This window comes from Cynara cardunculus (genome assembly GCF_001531365.2).
Source record: "Cynara cardunculus var. scolymus isolate 2C chromosome LG 11, CcrdV1, whole genome shotgun sequence".
Lineage (NCBI taxonomy): Eukaryota > Viridiplantae > Streptophyta > Magnoliopsida > Asterales > Asteraceae > Cynara > Cynara cardunculus.
In genome coordinates, this window is record NC_037538.1 from 8,813,395 (window position 1) to 8,838,770 (window position 25,376).

The 25,376-nt window shown below is 33.3% G+C and overlaps 3 protein-coding genes across 9 annotated transcripts; all 3 read right to left on the bottom strand.

Moving 5' to 3' along the window:
• Positions 1-830: 830 nt before the first annotated feature.
• On the bottom strand, positions 831-7,081 carry LOC112521260 (putative L-ascorbate peroxidase 6). 4 transcript variants are annotated; one of them, XM_025130018.1, is made up of 10 exons: positions 6,860-7,081; positions 6,180-6,297; positions 4,968-5,083; positions 4,336-4,406; positions 4,162-4,204; positions 3,950-4,007; positions 3,753-3,836; positions 2,708-2,829; positions 1,654-1,720; positions 831-1,086 (listed from the first exon to the last, which is right to left on the bottom strand). In XM_025130018.1, exons 1-10 carry the CDS (start codon positions 7,050-7,052, stop codon positions 981-983), a joined length of 978 nt encoding a protein of 325 aa, XP_024985786.1. In that variant the 5' UTR covers positions 7,053-7,081; the 3' UTR covers positions 831-980. The 4 variants fall into 4 exon arrangements, with proteins under 4 accessions (XP_024985786.1, XP_024985785.1, XP_024985784.1 ...); XM_025130017.1 differs by having other exon boundaries at positions 1,654-1,717; positions 3,950-4,046; XM_025130016.1 differs by having other exon boundaries at positions 3,950-4,046.
• Positions 7,082-7,715: 634 nt separating this feature from the next.
• On the bottom strand, positions 7,716-15,618 carry LOC112522067 (G-type lectin S-receptor-like serine/threonine-protein kinase SD2-5). Its single transcript, XM_025131137.1, has 2 exons — positions 15,585-15,618; positions 7,716-10,141 (listed from the first exon to the last, which is right to left on the bottom strand). The coding sequence occupies exons 1-2, from the start codon at positions 15,616-15,618 to the stop codon at positions 7,770-7,772; spliced, it is 2,406 nt and encodes an 801-aa protein (XP_024986905.1). The 3' UTR covers positions 7,716-7,769.
• A 6,838-nt stretch (positions 15,619-22,456) lies between these two features.
• Positions 22,457-25,376, bottom strand: LOC112521499 (putative clathrin assembly protein At2g25430). 4 transcript variants are annotated; one of them, XM_025130396.1, is made up of 3 exons: positions 25,275-25,362; positions 25,046-25,054; positions 22,457-24,632 (listed from the first exon to the last, which is right to left on the bottom strand). In XM_025130396.1, the coding sequence occupies exon 3, from the start codon at positions 24,600-24,602 to the stop codon at positions 22,692-22,694; it is 1,911 nt and encodes a 636-aa protein (XP_024986164.1). In that variant the 5' UTR covers positions 24,603-24,632; positions 25,046-25,054; positions 25,275-25,362; the 3' UTR covers positions 22,457-22,691. The 4 variants fall into 4 exon arrangements, with proteins under 4 accessions (XP_024986164.1, XP_024986162.1, XP_024986163.1 ...); XM_025130394.1 differs by having other exon boundaries at positions 25,046-25,376; XM_025130395.1 differs by having other exon boundaries at positions 22,457-24,651; positions 25,046-25,366.

Below are 25,376 nucleotides of genomic sequence, written 5' to 3' on the forward strand. Positions count from 1 at the left end.
GTTGGAATGGAATTCAGTCAACAAAATTATTCCAATTCCAGCAGATTCCGACGAACCAAAACGCCCCCTTAGTTTTATGCTTATTAAACACATTCAATTTTTACAAGACCCCACACATTTGATTTTTTTTTTCACAAAAACCAAAAGATATAAATTCATCCCAATATTTTGTGTATTGTTTTGTTAAATCCATTTAAATATTACGTATATCCATATTTAGTTCTTTTGTATTGTTTTATTAAATCCATCTCAATGCTTCTTGTTTTAGCTTTAATATAAACAAGTTTATGATATGTTAATTGTTCTATATGCTCAAAGCCTCAAACCAAGTATCCAGACATAAAATATATAAAATTATGGTATAATTTGTCATGCAGTTTAACCGTTATAGTAAAAGAATAACTAAAGAGTCTGACACTTGACCTTTTTAACCTGAAAACCAAATAATCCGAAACCATTTTGGTTCAGATGGATTATTCGATTTCAAAATATTTTCAGCACCCTTAAGTATGACCCCAGCCACCTTAGTTTCTAGATCCGCCACTAAAGGATAGTGAAATATTACTTGTGAGCTCTAGATATAAGTTCTTAAGGCATCACTCGTCCCACATAGGAAGTGTGATAAAGCCTCCCTTAGTTTATAAGTTCTATTGAGTTGTTTAAGAGATTAGATGTGCCAAGGAAGATTTGGCTTTGTTATGTGAATTTTATGCATATATTATTCAGTCAAAGAATTTTCTAACATGGACAAATGGGTATTGAAAATTTGTGAATAATATCCACTATGTTTGACACGTTGTTAGGATGAGAATAAGCAAAAAGCTAATCCGTAATAAAACATTGCAATTTTTATTGAACATGTATCTAAAATTGAAGGTGACAGAAGTAATTCTCAACAAAAATGTAAGTTATGGATTCTACTATATATGCCGATATGAAACAAAGTGCTTACAGTATGTTTGAAGGATGCTGCATTGGAACTATGAGTTCCTTCTCCATTTTGCACCAGAATTAACGAGTTTGATATAAGCGTTCTTGAAATCTTCGAAGAACAAATCTTGATCGTCACCATACTTTGAGATCCACCTGCAAATACCACAAGCATAAGTGATTCGAGTTGATTTGAATTTAACCAGAATCATGGACCAAATCATCCTATTTGGTTTCAAACTTCCCCTGACCAAACAAAAGCTAGCCAATTTTGGTTTGGTCTTGTTTGGTTCCATCATTCATAGATAAATGAAGGAAACACACACACACACACACACAAATATATATATATATATATATATATATATATATATTACATCATTTCTGTCTAAATTTGGATATATTAGCTAACATGTATGGTTAATCTGAAACAAAAAATAAAGGAACGAAAAGAACAATTTGATGGAAAATTTCAACCATTATCGATAAATTTTGGTTCGTGGTCAGGTTAAAATTGTAACGTAACTGAGGAATTTTTTATTCGAATATATAACTACAAAAATTAAAAGTACATTAGCATTTTTTACTATCTATTTTGCCATTATTCTGGTATAAAAGAAACAAAATGGTTTATAACCCCAATCGGTAGGTGCAATTCTTTTAAGTGGTTACAATTAGAACATTAATAAAATTTCAAATAGAAATCATTAGTGCACAGTGTACCTTAAGCATTCATCATCCTCGATGAGCGCACGATCTGAAGGAAGACCGATCATGCTTGTCATTCCTGCTGAACACAAAACGTTAGGAAAATGGGAAGTCTTTTACAACGCTCGACTTGCAACATAGTCTAGATAAATTTTGATTCCTAGTCAAATGTCTTGGATGCTTTTGACAAAATGGAGGAATGGATCAATATCAATACTTATTATCTTTGAAATGATTGCAATGAATATATATATATATATATATATATATATATATGTGTGTGTGTGTGTGTGTGTGTGTGTGTGTGGAGAGAGGCAGGGGACAAATCAAACACAAACCATGGAAAAGTTACAAACTATACAAACCAATCTCAATCGTCCATCTAGTCTAACGAATACATGGATTCTTACAAATAACGATTGTTTTCTAATATAAATTGTTGACCATAATTAATGAACTCTAATCATCTTTCATAAATATTTAAATCATAATAAATAAACCTTCATCATTTCCATAAATATTTTAATTGATTGGTTTGTATGACCTGTAACCTTTCCATGGTATTGGTTTACTATACAACCGATTTTATTTGTACAATCATTGTAACTCAATCTCAACCTTCCATTTAATTTAGTGAATATGTGGTTTCATAAATATCTTGAATGTTTCTTAATATAAAGCGTTGATAATAATTAATGAATCATAATCATCTTCCATAAATTTTCAAATTATAATAAATGAACACTCATCATTTCCATAACTATCACAACTAATTGGTGGGTGTTATAGATTTCTCCGTCCCATTTTGTTGGGTCAAGTGAGGATACATGATCTGAAGGGAAACGAAAAAAGAACCAGGAAAAGGAAGAATTGAAAAAAAGATGTCGAAACAAATGGGGATATACACACTATTTCTCAAATTTATCTTTTTTTCTCTTCAAATTGGTACCGTCACAGGCCAAAGGCAATTATGGTCTACCTAATACATATCGAACATAGTTGCGAGAAAGGAAATACTTCTACATGCAAATGACAATTGTTCTAACATAGTATGAAGCATGTTACAAACCTGAAGATAGCCATGGCTTTTCCAACAGTACTTTGTAGTATGCATTATCAAAAATAACTGGATTTCCAAAACCCTTGCTTCCAAGAGTATGAGCACCAGATAATGCTACAAGTTCTTGTGTTCTGCCAAAAGGTTGAAATTTCAAGATACATGCAAAGAGAGGGTTGGGTTCAAGTGAGAATGGAAGTTATGGTAAGAAGCGTAAGAAGAGATCTCCACCCTTGGATCAATCCCTAATTGAATGTCAACATTAATGAGGCGCACTAATTCCCTTCTAAAGCGCAATTCATGAGTAGGCATGAGATTAAAAGTGATCAAAGGTTCAGATCTCCTCTTACGCTTCTCACCATAACTTCCCTCCTCACACGATCCTTCGCCTGCAAAGAGAACCATATATAATCATAATTAAAAGTGAAGGTGCACTCTTTTCGTGTGGAACTGCTTTCGACTAAATTACTACTCACTCTGTCCCATGATTGCAAAATTTAACTCAGTTTATAGTTTATCAGAAGGGTTTGGCGATTAACACTTGTCAAAAACACCCTTTACTGCTCATGGAACCAAAGCAAATAATATAATGACTGTGGGTAAATAGGTAAATTTTGCTTGAAAGTTTTGGAAAGAAAATGAAACATGGCAGTTTTCACGGGACATCACAAGATAATGAAGATATAAGAGTGAGATGAATATAGAGAAGATATATTTGCCACAATTGAAGCCAAGAAACCAGTAATTAGTGCATTATCTATCATACTGTCTTGCATCACTTACAATAAACTACATAACACATGTTTGATCATTACATAATTACGTAGAAGCCCGTTTGAAGACAAGGTCAGGTTCTAATCAACTACAACTTCAAAGATTGCCAATTTGTAAATTCCACCTAAATGGTGTTCAACAAAACAAGGATGTGATTTTGGGTCCTATTTACTTAATGTGAGGAGAAAAGAAGATGAGATGCACAAACTAGTCAAGAAAGTGGTATAAAGAAATAAAACCTAATGTTCTAGTCTATAGAACCAAGATAGTCATATTCACTTACGAAAAACCTTTTCGTTGGAAACTATGTTTCAGCCCAAAGGCGTCCAATGTTTCTTCAGGAAGTTTTCCCTCGGGATCAGGAACCCTACAAGGCAAAACATAGCATTATAACAATAACCTGAAGCTTGCTACTTCATATCACACAGCATGCCTACCTCACCTCATTTATAAAACTTGTGAGAAAAATTAGTCCCTTACATCGAGTCTAATCGGCCTAATTGAACCGGGATTTTTGGACCTCCACATAAAGAGACAGCTTCAGCTCCAGCCACAGCAATCATATCGGCCAGTGACACTTTAATTTAAGAACAAAAGAAACGAAAAATTTCACAGAAATATAAGCAGTATGCTACAAAATATCAGAAACTGACAAGGTGATAGGATGCCATAGTTCCAAGGACGATGAGAACCTGGTTGCGTCTCGTCCACTATCTTTTTCGCTTCCACAAGAATCTAAACAATAAATTAGTTTCAAGCGAATAAGAACTTTGAAAACTTACACAAGGCATCTGTCTGTAAGAAAACACATGCATGTACAAAAAATTGTGAGGAAGTGAAAGGGTGAAAAGACAACTAAAGTTAACCTTCAATGATTTCTTAAGACCTTTATTTTCAGGTCTATCAAGTTCAAAAGATATAGAGCCATTCATACCACCTGAAATAACAGAAGGAAGATATTTTGGATATCAAGGAAAGATCTAGAATAAGAGTTGACACCCATTAGCTTTTCCTTTTCAAAATTAACCATCTGTGACATATGACTGGTATTTCCACCAATCGGGAGGGAACTTCCATTACAAAAGTCTTTTTGAAGCATATTTTATTTGCATACAGCAAATACTCATGCACACTCCTTCGCTTTGGTGAGGCTTGAACCCTCCTCAACCTCCTGGGAGGCTGGGCTCTACAGGTAACCCAGGTGCCGTTGGGCCAATGACCCATTGGTTCCATTCAAAAAGTTCTAGAGAACTAATTTTTCCCTATGTTTCAAAAAAGAGACTCCCTTTGGTTTTTAAGGCCAAATGGACTACTTTGCAACTTTAAAAACTAAAACAGGTTCTTCACATTGTCAGGATAAAAAGATAGCTAAAACTCTTCAACAGATGCTACAGATACTATGTTTGACATCAATAACCTAAACAACCTTCTTTTAGAGTGGAGGGAGCTATAATCACAATCAGCTATTTCTTGAAGAATATGACTTTCCAAATAATACCTGAATCCTCATCCATTTCATACGTTCCTGCATCGTGAAAAACCAAGCGAAGGACACCAGCAGCCTTCCCCTTAGACAATACTTTTCTTATCTCTCCCTGTAACAAGAGTAGATCACTGAAAACAAACATCAATTTATTAGAAATAGGAACACGTCATTACCTTGAAAACACAATGGTAGAGAGTAGAGTCAAGGAGAAAATTAAATTTGGACAAAATGCTGAATATTAATTTTTTTTGAAGTATATAATATAATTTATATACGACAAATGCAACAAATAACCTCACACACCCTCCTCACCATTGGTGAGGTTTGAACCCCTGACCTCCTAGGAGGCTAAGAGTCTCAGATACCGCTACGCCAAAGGCCCTTTGGTTGCTGAATATTAATGTTACCAGTGAGGCAGTGATGTATATTATCTGCTTGGACATAAGATATAACCAAGGATGATTTTTTTACCTATGGTATCAGAATGTCTGGCTCCTTATTCTCATCTATGACAACAAGGAAGCTGAATACCATACGTATGGCTCCACATTTTAGAAGAACACAAGCATTGAGACGTAATAGATGTTATATTATCATTCATACGGTAGTGAAACAATTCGACTTCAGTGGTTAAACAAGTTAATTTTGAATCCAAAACAACATAAGTTTATGTCTAGTTTAAAGATAAGAAAACATCGGTATTGATGGTAAATTTCATAATCCCTCCATCCCAAAATAAATACAACCTCTTTTTTCTTTTTGGCAAGCTCCAATCCAAATTACCTATTTGCCTACTATTAATCGTTGGAGACCAACAGCATTAATTTTGGTCCAAAAAATTTAGATGTTTTGTAATCATTGAGGAGTAATTTAAATATATGACTAACTGTCAAACAATCTAATCAAACCGTGTGGCTGGTCAAACATTGTATTTAGTTAGGAATAGGGCGTATCATTTCCACCCTAGTTATCATCTAAATCAATGGCTTTAGAAACTCTGGTTTCAGAATGGTAACAACAATTTTAAAAAACCAACTTATGTAAGCTTATAGCAACAAAGACAAGAACAAGAACACAAGGACACTACGCTCGTGCCATCATGATTAGACCATGTCCCTGAGATTTGATAAAAGAAAGGTGCATTTGCGGTCTGGAAGTAGGAAATCAATCCCGGCACGACCGATGACTTAGTCTCCTTTTAACATTTTGCAATTATTGACTTACTCTGCAGCATTAGCACCAGAACTTTGCATTGATCCATGTAGAGGAAAAAGAAATCCAAACACGGAAATCATCATTCTCCTGCCATATGAAGTGGGAACATGATTCTCATCTGCATCCCCTAAAAAATTTGGAAATTTAGAAAGAAAAAGAGTCGCCAGAGATTGCCGTTCATCTATAGTTAGGTCTAATTGCTACGCTAAATCCAAAAGGCAGTACTATCAACAATCAGCACTGTACCATGCTTCGAAGTTCGAACCAAAATACTTATGTTTCACAATGGATCTATCTTCACCCTATCACACAATAATTTCAATATACAAAACACAAATGACTGTATACACAATATCCAATAGAAATTAAGTAAGATGTTAGAGCACAAAACCTTGGTGTAACATCTCAAATACCAATTTCTCAAAACTTTGGGAAGAGAAAACTAAAGAACTCGAAATGAAATATATTCCGAACTTCACAAGCTTTTTTCAAATAACAAAAGCTAAATCTTATGCACATATAAGCTATACCTTCAATTTAAGAAAATTGTACACAAAGGCCTAATAGGATAAAGATAACGAGTTGTCATCATGAACAATCTCGTATAGAAGTTTCAGACAGAACGGTAAATTCATCGCATCAAGTCCATGGTAACTAAAATTTCCAAATTAGAGAAAGGTTTTATTTACTTGAATCAGAAACAGCGGTCGAGGATGATGATGATGTTGAACAAAGGGCGGGCCTAACGGCGGTGCAGGTGCAGTTGCACCCATAGTCGGTTTTCCGGCGAACTTGAGCGGGAAATTTGAATCTCAAGGCAAACTGAGGAATGTTTGGAGAGCAGAGATTCCGTAAGGAGAGGTCGAAGCCAGTGATCGACATCTATAACGGGCGGTTCAGAACACGTTTGCGCCCCGTTCTATAGTATACATATATACATTATTATATTTTTAGTTAATTAAATAATTATTTTATTAATTTTTAAATATTTCTCTATTAATTAAATCTATTTTTAGAACCAAAGACATATAAATCAAACATAAGTAAAAAAACAGTTATTTTAATTTAAAATTTAGAGACCGTTTACCAAACGTTTATTCGGGTAAGTGCTTACCAAATCACATTACCTTACGGATGATATAGTAAAGACCAAGAATCTTACCCGGTAAAAGCAAGACAATGACCAAGAGTCTTATCCGGTAAGTAAGGACGAGTACTCTTACCACAATTAGCACTTACCGGGTAAATTATTGCATACGATGCCGTTTTTGTTGACTAAAAGCTTACCCGGTAAGTAAATGATAGTTTTTAATTTTACTGTAAGTGTTTAGTAAACGGTCCTTGCTGAAATAATCAATTTGTTCAACTCAATTTATTTTATAGTTACATTTTAAAACAATAAAATAGGTGGATTTTACGGTAACAGTTTACGCATTTAAGTAAACGATTTGGGTAAATTGCAATTGTTTTAGAAATTTACTTTATAATTACATTAAAATATTTTAATTAAATTATATATGAAATGAAAAATCTATCCACCTTCAATACAAATAACTTCAAGATTTATGAAATGTTCAAGTTCATAATCACATACATATGTTATCTAGGTCCCGAAAGCCGAGCATCGGATATATACGAATCAACGTTACCATCCGAGGGCCCTGATGAAGTCCCAGCCTCGCTAACCGATTTGAACAAGCCCAAATAGAATCGTGAGCCAGTTTGAGCCGTCACCGGAGGTGTAGGAACCGGGCATAACCCTTCAAGCATTTGCACCACTTTCGTCATTGAAGGCCTTAGATTCATATCATCCTGTATGCACCACAACGCCACCCGAGTCGCCACCGCCACCCGTTCGTCGTTCTCGTCCACTTTCATCTTCTCGTCCACAATTATCTGACCTTTGCCCTCTTCCATCATCTTAAAAGCGTACGTCGGAAACTGCGATATCTCTGACGAGCTATAGTTTTTCCGGCCACTGATGATCTCAAGCAACACCATTCCGTAGCTATAAACATCACTTTTTTCCGAGATCGCGTAGTTCGTGATCCATTCCGGCGCTAGGTACCCTCGAGTCCCTCTCAACGTAGTAAACACGTGGCTTTCTTCTCGTGTCATAAGCTTAGCCAACCCGAAATCAGAAACTTTGGCCAAGAAGTTATCGTCTAATAACACGTTCTCGGGTTTTATATCGCAATGAATGATCTTCACATCGCAATCTTCGTGAAGATAAGCGAGTCCTTTAGCGGTACCAATTGCAATACTGTATCTTGTATCCCAATCCATCAAAAACTTACCGAAAATCCATCGATCCAACGAGCCATTTGCCATATACTCGTAAACAAGAAGCCGATGCTTTCCTTGTGCACAAAATCCTTTGAGTTTCACCAAATGGTGATGATGGATGCTGCCGATTATGCTCACTTCGGCTCGAAACTCTTTCTTCCCTTGCCCGATCCCCTCTAGCTGTTTGACCGCAATCCGGCTCCCATCTTTTAGGATCCCTTGGTAGACCGAACCAAACCCACCTTGGCCTAGTTTCGTAGTGAAGTTATTTGTTGCTTCTTGAAGATCTTTGTAGCTGAAACGTATCGGCATCCCAGATATGTTCTCCAAGAACGTATCTTCTTCGGAGATTTCATCAGGAACTCCAATTGAACCATTGTTCTTGTAATAGCGAATACCCAAAAGTACTAGCCCGATAATAATAAATGTTCCCGCTATGACTATTACAATCACCAAAATCACCACCCGTGTCGAGTGTTTCTTGTTTTTCTGGCCCTGACCCGTGTCTGATTGCGTGCCTGAAACCTTAACATATGATTCGACTTTCGGACCATTTTTTGCATCTTCAAAGCTGCCAATCTGATCAAACAGGTAACAGTTTCCAGACTTGTTATCAAAGAACATAGCCAAGCAAGTGCAGTTGTTCAAACACGAGGATTTGCAGCCGTTTATATCGGTCTTAGAAGAGGGTGAAACGAACCCAAGTGCAAAATAGCTCAGATTCTCCCCTGCATTTACAAGACTCGATGAATCCTTCGAGTTGCTACATGAAGAAGCGATTTGTGGCTTGCAGTTAACTTGAGCCAGGCCCAAAGGGCATTGACAAATGTTCCCATCGTGACAAACAAAATACGACGAGCAAGCTTGCGGTCTGCTGCAAGAATCGTCGGGTATTTGAAGGCTAGCAGTTATTCGGGATAAGACATTATAGAATTTTATGAAGCCATCGTCTTCTAAAACTGCAATCCAAGTGGCATTAGCATCAGGATCATCTGCAAACACAAATTGCCATAGAAAGACTTTGTTTTCATCATAAAACCTCCATGAATTGGCTTCAATGGTTGCAGAATTAGTATCTCCACCACTTTTGTTGATGATTCTCCTCTTATCTTTGCTCATTGACCAATAAGGCTGTGGGTTTTTGAATTCGGCTGATAAAATCAGATCTTCAGTCTTGATTTGTAAAGAAAAACTCAAATTGTTCTTGGAATTGCTGACAAGTTTCATCCCTTCAATGAAATCTTGATTGGGCATAAGGGTATTTGTAGGATGGCTAAAACTTTGCCAAACAACAGCACCATCATCTTTAACAAACACCAAGTTCCCTGAATCAAGCAATTCCATGGCAGAAACCCCGTTCTTGGCAGTGTTTGTCGACCAAACTACTTTCCCATTGCTTTGTAGATTAGCATTTCCATCATCATCGAACACAAAACTATCAGAATTGCCAACTGGGTAGTCTCTATTTGCAGACCAGATGATCCTTGAACTGCTCATGTGAATGATCACCAAAGTGAACGAAGTTATATCACTATTGGCATTGAAACCGAACCCGAAACTTGATGTGTTTGATACTAGGAACAAACCGTTGTTGTCTATGAATTGCATTTGAGATCCTTGGAATCCAGGTTTCACTTTGCCAATTCTTCGAACACTTGATAGGCATGTGTGAGGTAAGAACAAGAAGAACCAAGAGATTACCAATAAACAGAATAATTCTGAAGTCCCCATGATCATATATTCAAATATAGCTGATTTGTGTTTTCTCTTTCGTTTTTTTTTGAATCCTAAATGGACTTTTAACAAAGAAACGAATCCAAATAGCGAAGCCAAAGCATCAAAAAAGTATGGAAAAGCACATAGAAAAAGAGAATGGAGAAAATCGTATATGAACATCAACCATGATCTTCGTTTGCATCAAACTGCGGAAAACCCCACAAGAGTCAAGCCCAGATGTTGAGAAAATGACCTATAAAGATTACCATTGAATTTGGCGAGAAGGAGCTGGCTCTATTATACTGAAACATATGAAACACGGCATTATACAGTTTCCCACTGAGAGAGAGAAAGAGAAGGGTAAAGATGTGCAGGGAGAGAGAGGAATTTGTCGCTGCTGAGCTCAAAAGAACATCTGACGAAATCATATCAAATCACATATTCAAAATATAAGAACTAAGGGGGCTGATTAACTAATTGTTTATCCGGTAACACACTTCTGTATAGGAGTTAACATTATAATTTATTTTGATGTGTAAGATTTTAGTATATCAAAACATATCGAATACAATTATTTATCGGGTAAGCGTTTATTTAGGTAAGAGTTGTTATCCTCACTTACCAAGTAAGAAGTAAGACTTTCCATCATTCTCACCGTTCTTATCCGATAAGATTCTTAACCTTTTTCATGTTCATTCGATGAGGAAATTTATCCGACAAGTAAGTGCTTAGTAAACGGCCCCTAAACCTTGATATTATTGTATGTGAAGAGGAAATTGATAAGGATAAAAAATTGTAATGAAATTTTAAGATAAATCTATATATTAAAAAACTAATAAATTTGCTATTTTTTAATTTGTTTGATTTCAAATTTTTTAGATCGCTTCATTTGACAGTTGATTCTTCGTACCTACCACTTGAGATGATGTAAACATCACATGATATGGAATAAGCGACTTCATAATTATCATTATGGTACTGTTTACCTAATTACTTACCCGGTAAGCATTTATCCGTGAAATTCAACATTGTCGCTTACTTACTGTGTAAGATTTTAGTCCACGAAAACAGCATTATATACAACAATTTACCCGGTAAGCACTAACTATTTACCCGGTAAGCACTAACTGTGGTAAAAGCTGTCACTCTCACTTACCGGGTAAGACTTTCGGTTCTTGTTTCGCTCTTATCGGGCAATATTTTTTGTCTTTACCATATTTATCCGGTAAGGTAACGTAACTTGGTAAGTGCTTACCCGAGTAAGCGTTCGATGAACAATCCCTAAGTCCTGTAGATGTTGTTATACATATATCGTAAGTCTCTTCAATATCCTCAACGACTTGTAAAATCAGATAAAAAACATTCACACTTAACTGCATATGAGAGTCGTAATTAACATGATGGATTTATCGAGTTAATTCCTCCAATCAGCTTCCCCACTTGTGAACAAGGATGTTTGAGCAATGCTTAACCATCAATTTTGTTCTGTTTGGTTTTGACTCAATCTACGTGACTTAATCCGTATGTAGCATTTTTCTAATAATTATTTCCATGTCATGCTCAATTTTTCAAAATGATGTCAGTTATGATGTTGAATTCCGTTATTTATTAGATATAATAAATGATATAATTATGAAAATATATTCATGATTGGTAAATATTTTTATTCAAATATACAATTGAAAAATACATTATTATTTTGTTTAAAAAACCAATTTATATGATTTTCAGAATATTTTAAATAATAACCACCATAAATCCAATGAGCAGATGCTAGTGGGTTGCCCAAATTATTATTTTAATAATAGCATTGGCTTTATTTTTCTGCACTAAACGATACAAAACCTGGTATTATATTATACAAATTGCAAATAAAATAAAAATATTATATCACTAAATTTGACTTGCTTGTTAATGTTAGATTTTGGAATGCTGTTCCATTTTCTAGGCCACGGTATTCTTTATAAAAATAAGTAAAAAGTTGTTTGACAGTTGTTAAATGGTTTGGTGTTAAGTGATCCGCATGATTAAGAGACTCTCATGATATAATGCAAAATGGAATATAATTGTTTGGTAATTGTTTAAAATGAATTAGGGCGTTGAATGGTTAAGAGAGGCACATGATAGAAAATCATTCAGAATGTTTTAGAACCATTAAGAGACAGACTTTTTTTTGTCAAACAATATTCATTTCTTAACGATTCAGATGCTGTCTTTTAATTGTACCATAAAAGGTAAACAATCAACCCCTTAATTTTTTTTAAGTATACATTTAAATTGACATAAATTAGTTTATTGAAATGTTAATTGTAATAGTTTATAATGAGCTCGTTATCACGTTTTCTTCAATATTGATATTATTCATTACCATCAATTATAAATAAATATTACGTATTAATAAATAAAAATTATTAATTAATTTTAGTTATATATTATACATTAATATTAATTGTTAGAATTATTATTAGTCAATATCAATTATTTTTATATTGTTATTTTTTAATTATTATCTAATATATTTAGTTAACAAAAATCAAATATAACAATTTTAATAATATTTATGTAAGTTACATAAAAATTAAAGTTATATTTATTATTATTATTATTATTATTATTATTTTAGAAGAGCAAATTGTATGAAAAAATAACGTATTTTAATTTGATATTTATTGTAGATAACATATTTTTAAAACTTTCATTTTGGTATTTAAAATGTAAAGTTTTAAACATTTAAGTAATCATGTCACTAACCATGTCACTCGCCACATCAGCATGATAACCGTTTAATGATTCAACTAGTTACCCGAGTAATTATATGTTTAAAACTTTACATTTTAGGTATCAAAATGAAAGTTTAAATGAAAGTTTTGAAAGTACGTTATCCAAAATAGAAATCAAGTTAAAATACGTTACCCGAAATAAAAGTCAAATTAAAGTACATTACTTTTTCATGCAATTTATCTTTTCTAGAAAGGAATTGTATAAATAAAACATACTTTTATTTTTTAGCAAAATATTGATTATCAGTAATTCGAACAATCCAACATGAAACTCATTTTTTTTTAATTAATCACATGTAAGAAGATATTTTAAAACTTACTCAACAGCTGACCCTAGCGAAGGAGTTCGAACCCATATTCCCACATGATTTAAACTTGAACTTGTTGTATATTTAAACAAAATCGCTTCATCATTTTATCAATTGAGCTACATGTCTGATGACTGAAAAACATACTTTTATTTAATTGATAAATTATTCTTTATAGCATAATTTTTAAAAAATACATTTGAGTGTATGATTTTAACGTGTTTTGTAAACAATATTTTTAAATGTACATAGAAAATAATTATTTTTATTGATATTATAAAACATTGGGTATAAATTATTAAAAACAACCTATTAAACATTACGTTATTATATACATATAACTTTTGAAAACTACATATAAATCTGATAAATATATTTAAATATAAAATAAATGTTGAGTTCTTAATCAATCCAACAAATGATGCAAGGTCGTCCCTTAGCATGTTAAATGTGAGATTTTGAATAAGGTCCCCGAAATTATGGGGCCTAAATTTACATGTGTTTAGAATCTTTTTATTGACTTGTATAAAACTGTAGCCGGAATTATTTAGGTTCAAATTATTAATGGTTTATGTTTAGTTTCAGATTGTTAACCGTTTTAGGTTTAACCTATTTTTGTTCATAATATATATTATCTGATATCTCATTTCTACACTGTGTATTCAAAAGTTTTAGATGTAGCAAAGCTTCCAAAAAGATTAGAACGTCCCTGAGATGATGAAATATTTGACCATTAAAATACATTTGAATTATAATAAGTTTTTAAAGCAACAACTTATAACAAAAAAAAAATTATAACGTTAATTTAACAATCATACAATTTAAATTAACGTTTTAAATAGAAACATTAAAGCAATACGTGAAAGGTGACGAAGTGGATGAAGTAATGGTGACGGATCGGTGATGCAAAATTGGTGACAGTAGAGACGGCTGTACTGCACATTTTTGACTTTTTGTCAACCGGGATTTTGATATTACTCATAAATTAACTTTTTCCAAATAGTCTACAATTGCCATAAAATATAATAACGTAACGTACAAAAAAGAAAGTCATTTTAATACATAAAATTATTAAAAACTAAAAATAGTTTTTAATAAAAAAAGGACGGACTTACGAAGACGCCAGCATGGTCCCGCACACTCATTCAACCAACTTTTGAATTAGAATGATAAACTTTGAGAGGTGCTTATAAATATTAGAAAATATAAATAACATCAATAAAAAACCGAAAAAAAAATATCGAAATCAATCAAGAAAGTTAAAATATCTTTCGAAATGGTAGAATTCAGTTAAAAACACATAACAATTATGGGCTTTTAGTCCATGTTAAGGTACACATGTTCGATGGGTTATCACCGAATCAATGTTGTAGTATTTTTGTAACGAAAATGGGTTTGATGAAAAAGGTAAAATTTGAATGGTTCCTTAATGGAGAGTGTTTAAACTAATCATATATTTCAACAACTTTCATGAAATAATGTTTATGGATTAGGTAACGCCATCAACTAATTCATTGCATCCTTTCAAAAAGGAGGGTCCCACACTTTTTTCCCCTTAAGAAACAATCATTATTTTTACTAGGAATATTGTTTTTTGATCTTAAATTAATGCTAAAACAATTATTTAAGTTTTATGAGTTAGTTTAATTGACAATAATATTTGGATTTTTGAAGATTTTTTATAGAGATCATTGGTTCGAGTCCTGTAAGGCTACTGGGGATTTTTTCTGATTGTTCTTTAGGACTTTTAGGATTAGTCGAGATGCATACAAACTGGATCAGATTATTTATCTGTTTTAACGGGTTAATCCACCTACCTATTTTGTCATGTATGGATTGAGAAGTGTTACGAAATGAAGTTGGTGTAAAGTGGGCATCCAGAAGGACTAAACTATAACTTTAAAAAAGGTCCAAGCTTAGATTCTTGTGAATAGATAGACGCCATATGTTCCTTTGCCCCTTTCGATCAAAGAATAATGACCTCATGATGTGAAAATTACAAGATTACCCATGGGACATTGATTTTGAACGAGCAGAAATGTACTTAGAATTATTTTCGATTGGTGATACTATTTGATTATAAGAAATAAAAATATGGGTATTTTTTTATAAAATAATCACTGGTTTATTAGTTAGTTCTTTCTTTTTCATATATAAGGTCATGTTCTTTCATTACAAAGAAAAAAAATTACAACGTAATAAATCTGATATTAAAAGCTAACAACTAATGAAAACGACACAAACGGGATCCCAACCCGAGTCTTAGCATGGGAGAATATCAAGAGAAATTTGTGTTACCATTGTGGTTTCAAAACATGTATGGTTACACGAAACAAAATGATACATAACACCTTTCATGACCTTATAATTTTCTACACTATTACAGAGGAACGAATGAGTGACATGTACCGGTGTATCTATTTTTTGCTTGTGTTTGAATGATTCCTAATTGGCTTGATTTCTAAGAGTATCTTCAACAGAATTTAAAATGGAGAATTTAAAAATCAAAATCTCCAAAAAAAATTACATCCATCTCCAATAATTTCTCCATTTTGATGAGTACAATATCAGTTATATTATTAAAATGTTCAGTACAATTCATACAATACTATTGTCTTCCTTCTCAGCATTTAGTTTCAAGAATCCTTATTGGTTAATGATTAAAAAAAATATTTATAATTCCTAAGCAATTACGGAGGTTCTCCAAATTTAAAGAATTTCATCATCTTTCTCCTACTTTATCCAAAAGTCTCCATTTTAGAAAAGGTTCTGAATAATCTGTTGGGACAAAAATCTCCCAATCGCTATTTTGGAGAAGGATGATTCTATTTGAACACCTATCCATCATTAATTATTACTTGATATTTTTTTGTTTTTTATTTTATTTTCCATACCATTATAATCTAATGATTTTTGTTTTTTTTCTCTAAATAATTATTAGTTTATTACTATTATTTTTTATTAGTAAAAAATTATTATTTATTATTAAAATAATCTTGCTTAATTATTGTTATTAAAACTAAACACTTATAAATAATATTAACTTTATCAAACACTACAAACTTAGTTATTTAATTTTTAAAACTACATAGGTTTTTAATATGTTTTTTTAATTAAAAAAAACAATATTAATATGCAAGTGTTCATAATTTTACAAAACTTCCACCATAAAACTTCCCTATATTTCCCCTCACAAAATGATTTTTTTAAAAGTTTAACATTTTGATCATTAAGTTTTATATATTTTTAAAGTTATTTTTGAAATTTAAATCGTAAACAAATCATAATTATTATTTAAATTGCTTTGAAATTAAATAAACTTTGACTAAAAAATTGGAGTATAAATTGGAAATGTTAATAATATTGTAATTTTAGTCTATTCACAAAAAATGTATATTTAAAATACAAAAAACAGTTGTCAAAATTATACAAATATATGTCAATTTTAACTTATAAATACATATCAATATTTACAAAAATTACAAGATTACCCATGGGACATCGTCGCATCGATTGTGAACAAGAGACGTACTTAGAATTCTTTTCGATTGGTGGTACTATTTAATTATAAGAAATAAAGATATAGATATTTTTTATAAAATAATCACTAATTTATCAGTTAGTTTTCTGTTTTTATATAGAAGGTCATGTTTTCAAATCTTTTATTGTATTTTTTTTTTGAAACATAACAAACCTGAAATTAAAAGCTAACAACTAATGAAAATGACACAAACGAAATTTGAACCCAATTCTAGGGTGAGAGAAAAGTCATGCAAACCAATTTTATCAAGAGAAATTTGTGTTACTGTTGTAGTTTCAAAATATATATGGTTGCATAAAACAAAATGATACATAACACCTTTCAATGACCCTGTAATTTTTTTACATTACGACGGAGGAATGAAGGAGTGACATGTGCCACCGTATCTATTTTTTACTTGTGTTTGAATGGATCCTAATTGGCTTGATTTCTAAGAGCATCTTCAGCAAAATTTTAAAATGAGGAATTAAAAATCTAAATCTAAAAAAAAAAAAAAATTACGTTCATCTCCAATAGTTTCTCCATTCTGGTGAGTACAATATTAATTATATTATTAAAATGTTCAAATACAATTCATAAAAATACTACTGTCTTCCTTCTAAATATTTAACTTCAAGAATCCTTATTGGTTGATGATTATAAAAATTATGTATAATTCCTAAGCAATCATGGAAAGTTCTCCAAATTAAAAAATGTTCATCATCAATCACAAGGGTGGTGCCTGATTGGTTTGAGCTTGAGTTCCAAAGTTCAAAAGTTCTGAAGGTCTCAAGTTCAAATCCAATGAGGAATAAAAAAATTCCATTGTGGCCACGGAGGTTCAAACGTGGTGACTCCGGACTACCCGCAAAGTAAGTGATCACCTTGAGATTAATCGGCTTGCATAACGGGTTGAATATCCAAATTAATAGGAAAAAAAAAAAAAAATTCATGAACTCTCTCCTACTTTCTCCAAATGTCTCCATTTTAGAGAAGGTTCTAGATAATATGTGGAGACAAAAAAATTTCAAGTCGCTATTTTTGGAGAAGGATGATTTTATTTGAGCATCTATCGAAATGTCATTTGAACACCTGTCTATCATTAATCATTACTTGATCGATTTTTCATTTTTAATTTTAACGATATTTCATTGAATAACTATTTTTAAATCAAGTGATGATTAATCATTAATTATAAAAGATAATTGTATAATATTATGGTTTAATAAAATGGTATAAAAATAAATAAATATATTATTTTAATTATTATTATAATAAAGATGTTTTATAATGTTATTTTTTAGTGTATGACGAGTTGGCTTCTTTTGGTGTTCAATGGACTCATCATTTTTAATGATTTCAATGTTTTATTTTTAAAAGGTTGAGTTGGAGATAGTCTAATGGAGGTTTTTATAAGAACCTACTTTTCATATTTTTTTTTATGTTATATCATTTCTAACTCATAATAACTCAAATAAAAGTTGATATATGTGTATATATTTACGGAATTAAATAAAACTTTGACTAAAAAGTTGGCGTATAAATTGGAAATGTTATATATTGGTAATTTTAGTCTAATCACAAAAAATATATATATTTAAAATACAAAAAGTGGTTGTTAAAATTATACAAATATATGTCAATTTTAGCTTATAAATACATATCAATATTTAAAAATAAATTAAAAAAACTAAAAAATTATCTACAAAAATGTAAATACAATAATATGATAATAAAAGTTACATTATAATACGGATAGATATATGAAATTTGATTGAATTCATTCGTCTAACACTAACAACCTTAGTAACTCATTCACACATGTACGATCCATCAACACTCCTCAATTGCTCCTTGTAGTAGGCTATTAGTGATTACTTATATTATATGAATATTATTTGAATGCTTGTATATGTAGGGATAAATGGTACAAGTCAAATCAACATGTTACGTGAATGCTCGATAGTTTTGTGAATATAGATCTAGTTGGTAACAATTTTAATTTAAATAAATTTCTAACTTCAACTTTTCTGATGTTGGTACAATACTGTACCAACATGTATCAAACAAAAAAAGTTGGTATCAAGTATAGTTGGCTGGTATATGATAAACAATTTTGCATACCAATTATAATTTGTTGGTACATGATATATGAAAAAGAATATGGTATCCTACCATGTTCACCTTATAATTAAATGTATAGGAATACCATGTTCACCTTAAAATTAAATGTATAGGAGTACCATAGTATCATACCATTTTCACCCTAAAATAAATGTATAGAAGAGAAATAATATTTGTAAAATGTACTGAATATTTAATAATATAATTTATGTTATAATATTTAAAATAGAAAAGTTGTTGGAAATGAACATCAATTTTCTTTGAGGATTTTGTAAAATCGAGAGTCTTACCCGATAAGCGAGGACGACCACTCTTACCATGGTTAGTGCTTACCGGGATAAATTGTTGCATACGATGCGTTTTAGTGAATAAAATATTACCCGGTAAATAAGTGATAGTGTTAAATTTTACCGATAAGTGCTTACCCGATAAGTGTTTAGGTAAACGGCCCCTAAATTAGGTATGTTATTATTTAAAAAAATTATTGAGTGTGAGTAACCCCAACTTTTGGACATAATCCGCCCTGCATACAACCATAAATTATAATAGTTAAAGAAATAAAAAATGCATCATGCATAAGCATACATGATATCGTGGAATAATGGCCCTTAAGTTTCTAGTGATAAAGTGGGCCTTGGCCCAATATTCGATTTCAATGGTTATTGTTTGCTTAAAAATCATGTTTCAAATCTAAAATTTTGTCACAATCTTATTTTAGATCTGTAACCAGAAATTTGGATAACGGTAGTATTTGGATCGGTTTATATGCATCTCCACTAATTTTACATGTCTTAAAACTAATAGTCAGACAAACCTCTAATGACGTTAAAAAACTCGAAACTTATGAAAGAAGCAGATCCAAAATCTTGTCGATTAAACCACCCCCAAAAATTTCACGACAGATATAACTTGTAAGACGGTCATTCTTTTCACAACGCATCTGAATTTTAACACATATTTAGATGTACAACAATGATGTAAGTTTGGTTACCAATACGCATCATAAACCTATGGGTTTCTGTTTCTCCAACAATGAGTGAAGCCCACTTTGTACCTCTTTCTAAAGTTTGATTTTCAAGAAAAAAAGACCCTTTAACCGACTTTTTATGTATTATTTCTATTAAAAAAATATGTATAAAAGTCTAATTATGTCAACTTTTGCTGTGTATCTATTAATTTTATTTACTCGAATCTTATTTTCATTTAATATTTGATTGAAGATGATTTAAATTAAAAACCTTATCACTAACAAAAAAAAAATACGTATCTCAATCTTCAACCGTTTAAAAGTAATCAATGTCGGTCAAATAATGACTACAATTCCACCATGTTTTTTTCTTTTTGATGTCACTTTTCTTTTTCCGTTGACTACAACGCCAAATTGAATACTATTATGTTTTATTTTCTTTGCATGCTTTGTATTTTTATGTAGCTTTTTTATTTTAAAATCATTTCGAATGCTTTAATAAAAGTAGATGAATGACATTTTGTAACGAAATATGAATTAAACAAAAGGATGTATATAATCTTGCCATATAAATTATATTTTTAAGAGTAAAACACGTTTTTTTCAATCCCATGGTATGTAAACCCTAAACCCTACACCACAAGAGTGGTACCTGATTGGTTTGAGCTTGGCTCCAAAGATCAAAAATACCAGAAGGTCTCCGGTTCAAATCCAAAGAGGAATAAAAATTCTCTTGTGGCCACGGAGGTTCAAATGCGGTGACTCCGGGCTATCTACAAAGCAGGTGGTCGCCCTAGGATTAGTCGACTCGCATAGCGGGTTGGATATCCAGGTTCATCAACAACAACAAAAAAATGCGTTATTGATTTGTAATTCATTATTCTTTTCATTCCTGAATCTAAAACCTATCTTTAACCTGGAGTCACTACAATACAATGTGAAAGTATTCTCTATATAATTATCATTTAGAGAAAGACTAGAACTTCAGAGTACTTTTATAAACTCCAATTCTATGGTTTTCAATCATGTTACAAACTAAGGTAAACTGGTACGAGAATAAAACAGCAACTCAAAGCTATTAAAATCATCCAACAAATCAAATCATTTGACAAATTCCATTGAAATATATATTAGAAGAGGAGAGTTGTACTAAACTAGGTTATTACAAGGAAATTGTACATCAATACTAAAAACATCTCCAAAAACACCCCTTCTAATAATGACAAAAATAGGAGAAATTCTGATGGTAAAAATTGATCAAACCAGTCATTTTGAACAAACATTATTCACTTTTTAGCCTACTTTTATTCAATTTGACCAGAATAGCCAAGTTTTTACTAGTCTCCATATCGCAGATGCACTTTTTTTAATTAAATATGATTCTACTGGAGTGGGCTTGCGAAATTGGCGTAATTGCTTGCGGAATGGACGTGGCGGCTTGCAAAATAGTCCACCAGAATCATGTTTTATTCATAAAGAAGTACATTTAGGGGCATTTTTCCTAATCACTTACCTGGTAAGAGGTTATCGGTAAAATTCAACTCTATCGCTTACTCATTAGGTAAGATTTTAGTGCGCAGAAACGGCATCGTATGCAACAATTTACCCGGTAAACGCTAACCATGATAAAAGCCGTCACCCTTTACTTATTGGGTAACACTTTTAGATGGTGTTTGTTTTTTAAGAGGTGTTGAAATCTGATTTCATTTATGATTTATAAGAGATGTCTTAAAATCTGAAATCTGGATTAGTAAGATTGTTTGTTTTTACATCAGTATCCTGAAATTTGAATCGGCCAAACTACTAAAAATATATAAAAGAACAATAGTTTTCTACAAAAGTATAAAAAATAAATAGTTTTTGCTAACAAATCTCTTCGAGCCCTCAAAATATGAACCATTTGATAGAGGGCAAATTAGGATTAACAGGTATTAAGAGATACGTTTACCACTTAAAATTTCAGAGGACATTTAGAGCTTTTAAGTTCTTATTTTAGAAATAAAACAAATGCTCTTAATATCTAAACCTTTGAACAAATCAGACTTCAGATGTATTAAGAGGTAATTTTGAAAAAACAAACCAACCCTTAGTCATTGCTTCACTCTTACCAGGTAAGATTTTTGGTCCATGTCATATTCTTCCGGTAAGGTAATATGACTTGGTAAGCGCCTACCCGGGTTAGCATTTGGTAAACAGCCCTTAGCAAGTTCCGAAATGGACACTTGCATAATCATTGCTATTTTGATTCAAACATGAAAAAGTTGGCTAAAAAGGTAAAAAGATGTTCATCCAAAATGGCTAGTTTTGTTAATTTCCCTAATAAATATCATCCATACACACAATTCTAGTTTTGAAGTGTGTCAAAAAGTGAAGGTTTCTATTACTAAAATGGAAGTGATTTACTTGACACTTGCAATCAAAAAATCTAAGAGCATATAGTTCAACCTAGATGCACATGGAGGTAATACAGAAAGGAATAATTGGGCTTCAAGGAAGTCAGCATCTAATGCTATTTTTCTTTAACTAAAAGTACGAAGCAATATCAAAGGGACCCAAACAGAATAAAGCTAGCTACAAGTGCTATATCATGAGAAAAGAAACAACAGGTAGCAGATTGCCTTTAATAGCAAATAATTACAGATTACATTGTCATATTGAATGATATAGTTACTCATGTGTTCTAACAGGGACATAGTATAAGAACAAAAATGCCAACAAATCTCAATAGAGTGGAAATGCAAACATGCAGGAATCAATTGGACAAGTACAAGATATGTAACACAAAAGATTAAAGAACAAATACAGAGCAAACATGTATTATTAGTAAGGAGTAGGATAGTAGTACCCGGCTCCGTTTACAGGTGGAACCCCGTAAGGCATCATGGGTGGTTGTCCTGGAGCCACATATCCACCGCTATTGATCTTTGCCAGACTAACTTGACCTTGCATTCCATCCCTAGCATACTGTTGCCAAACCATTTGTTCTTGCACAAGCAAATGCTGTTTCTTCTCTATATCTGCCATTTGGACGTAAGCCGGTGGAGGGACACTCAAAGATGCTGCAAACGGATCTCCCCCAACCGTTTGAACAGACCCATCAGGAGCCGGGAGTGCCAAAACAGGCGTAGCTGTCTTCCCTGGCAATGCCACGCTGCTAGCACTGCCTCCGGTTAACTGACTGGTGTTCACATGTTGCCTCACCATTCCTTGGTCATACATTCCGTTTAGCAATAAAGGGTCAAGCCCACCACCCATTGCCGCCTTCTGTTTCTCTAGATTACTGGCGGTTTCCACCAATGCAAGTTCCCAATCGGCTTTTCCAGTTTCTGCAGCTGGATTCTGCCAGGCAGAGATCACTTCAGCCTCCCCATTGGATCCAAATGCTTCCCAGTTTCCATTCCCCTTGTTTGCTGCTGGACCAGCAAATAAGGCCAAAGCAAATCTATTTCCTTGATCATCAGCTGTCATTGCCTCCTCTCTTAGGTCCACTAAATCACCAGTGTGTTGCGGTTTAGGCTTAGGGGGCTCAACCTCAGGAGGCGGTGGGGGAGCACAAGTCTCTGGTGCTGGCAAAGCCTTTATTTCATTCATATCGGGAACTGGCTCTTCCTCTTTAACTTGTTCCACAACCTCAGGTTTCTTCTCTGGGCTTTTCATAGCTTTTGCTCTATCTCTCACAAATTCTTCCAGTGTCTCTAGCAATTTTCCAGTTATCCTCTGAACTTCTGGATACTCTGATGATCTTGCAACACCCATATCCTTGCACCAATTATAGAAACCTACCAGCTCATCAATCTGTTTTGCGGCACCAGCATAAGCATCAAATGCCTTCACACAATCATGATGTTCCATATCGAAGAATCGATCAAGCAAGATGGCTAAAACTTCACATATATCAGCGTAAAGCTTGAAACTCTCTTGCACAACAGGGTATAGGGCAACCAACACCATCCTGCTGTTCCTTGCCAGACCAGTAGGTCGGCATGACAATACTCGGTCCAACAGCCTCTGTAAATGCCCCATCTTCCCAAAAATCCTCTCAGGTTTCATATCCCTCAATGGAGTCGCATCTTTCTTCTCCTGAGATGATCCACCAGATCCCTCTCTCACATCCCCAGAAGATCTTGACTTCCTCATATTTCCATAACCAGGTTCATCACGAAACTCGTTGTAATCATAATCATATCCACGATTTGGTGGCGATTTCCACCGTTCTTCCCTGGACTTCTCGGGGTCTCCACTGCCGGCGCCGCTTTGTTTCCTCTCATAGGCAATCAAATCCAGCCTCTGATCCAAGTAAAACCCATAAGTCCTCACAAAAGTGGAGTGATCCCATGAATTCGAGTGTGCCTCATCACGAAAGTCCGACATGTTAAGCAACCTAGTTCCTCTCCTAGTAGCATACATGATTTCCTGCTGGAAAACCGAGTCACCATCATTCAACAGCCGGTGGATGAGAACTAAGCACTTCAGGGCAACGATCCAATCACGAGTCTTGCTCAACCTTTTAGATACAGCATGAACGCAGGCACTCACGTAGCCTCGTGAGTATGATGTGAGCTGCAGGATCTCTCGTATGTACTTCTCACCGGCAGGATCATCATCGTGACTAGTGGCTTTCACTATGGCAACTTCTAGCTCCGGTGCCATATTGCTAGCCACCTTCGCGATTCCAATGCTTGTTTGATCCTTCACCGCTCCAATAGCCTTCCGAAAGGTTGTCGGCGCCATTGTTCTGTTTCTTCGTCTTCAGCAAAAACCCTAAAAAACAAAACCAGATCTACGATAATACAAAATAAGTACATTAAATCATCCGCACAAAACCGGATCTCGTAAGTTAGACAAGAATTAAACGGTAAACAAATTAGACTCTTAACATTGTTCTAGATTTCTGGCTGTCAAAAAGTAATAACTAAATCTCAAAAACTCGTAGTTAAAGCACACATGACGATCATTGATTAGCTTGTCATAAAACAAAAAAATCAAACACAACTCATTAAATATCAACATAGAAATCAAGCACGCTCATAAATTTTTATATAACAACATCAAATCCAAATAATTAATCACCAATGCAGTTCACTAATTTTACTAAACATCACCAAAGTCTAAAAGCGTCCAAAATGCCAACTCAGACCGTTTTAAAAGGAATTTCGATTCGTACAACACCGTACCGTTTATATCTGCAGCAGAAATACCAGAAGATTAGTAGAGGTGATAGGGAAAGTGGATGAACAGATCTGTTGACTTGGATAGAGAAACGATTAGATCTGAAGTTGACGCAGACACATCTGGGGTGTATCCTGTATATGCTTCGCCGGATTTTTCTCCCTGTCTCTCTCTCTCTTCCTTAGCTGGATTTTCTGCAAAGAAAAAAGAAAGGGAGGAAGGAAGGGAACTTACAGGTGGGGGGAGTTCGGGTTGGTTGAATCGGTGAGATCCAGAGAGAGAAAGTGGATTCAGTGTGTGTTGTGTGTGAGAGAGAAAATCGGGAGGTGTCGGAAG

What these genes read in the sequence shown, in the direction of transcription:
- LOC112521260 (XM_025130016.1), bottom strand. Translation starts at nt 7,052, where the DNA reads ATGTCGATCACTGGCTTCGACCTCTCCTTACGGAATCTCTGCTCTCCA. An exon ending in GACCGCTGTTTCTGATTCAA is followed by an intron (nt 6,298 to 6,859) that starts GTAAATAAAACC and finishes CAAATTTTTTAG; the next exon opens with GGGATGCAGATGAGAATCAT. An exon ending in TGAAATGGATGAGGATTCAG is followed by an intron (nt 4,407 to 4,967) that starts GTATTATTTGGA and finishes CTGTTATTTCAG; the next exon opens with GTGGTATGAATGGCTCTATA.
- LOC112522067 (XM_025131137.1), bottom strand. Translation starts at nt 15,618, where the DNA reads ATGAAAGGTGTTATGTATCATTTTGTTTCGTGTA. An exon ending in GTATCATTTTGTTTCGTGTA is followed by an intron (nt 10,142 to 15,584) that starts ACCATACATGTT and finishes TCTCTTGGTTCT; the next exon opens with TCTTGTTCTTACCTCACACA.
- LOC112521499 (XM_025130394.1), bottom strand. Translation starts at nt 24,602, where the DNA reads ATGGCGCCGACAACCTTTCGGAAGGCTATTGGAGCGGTGAAGGATCAA.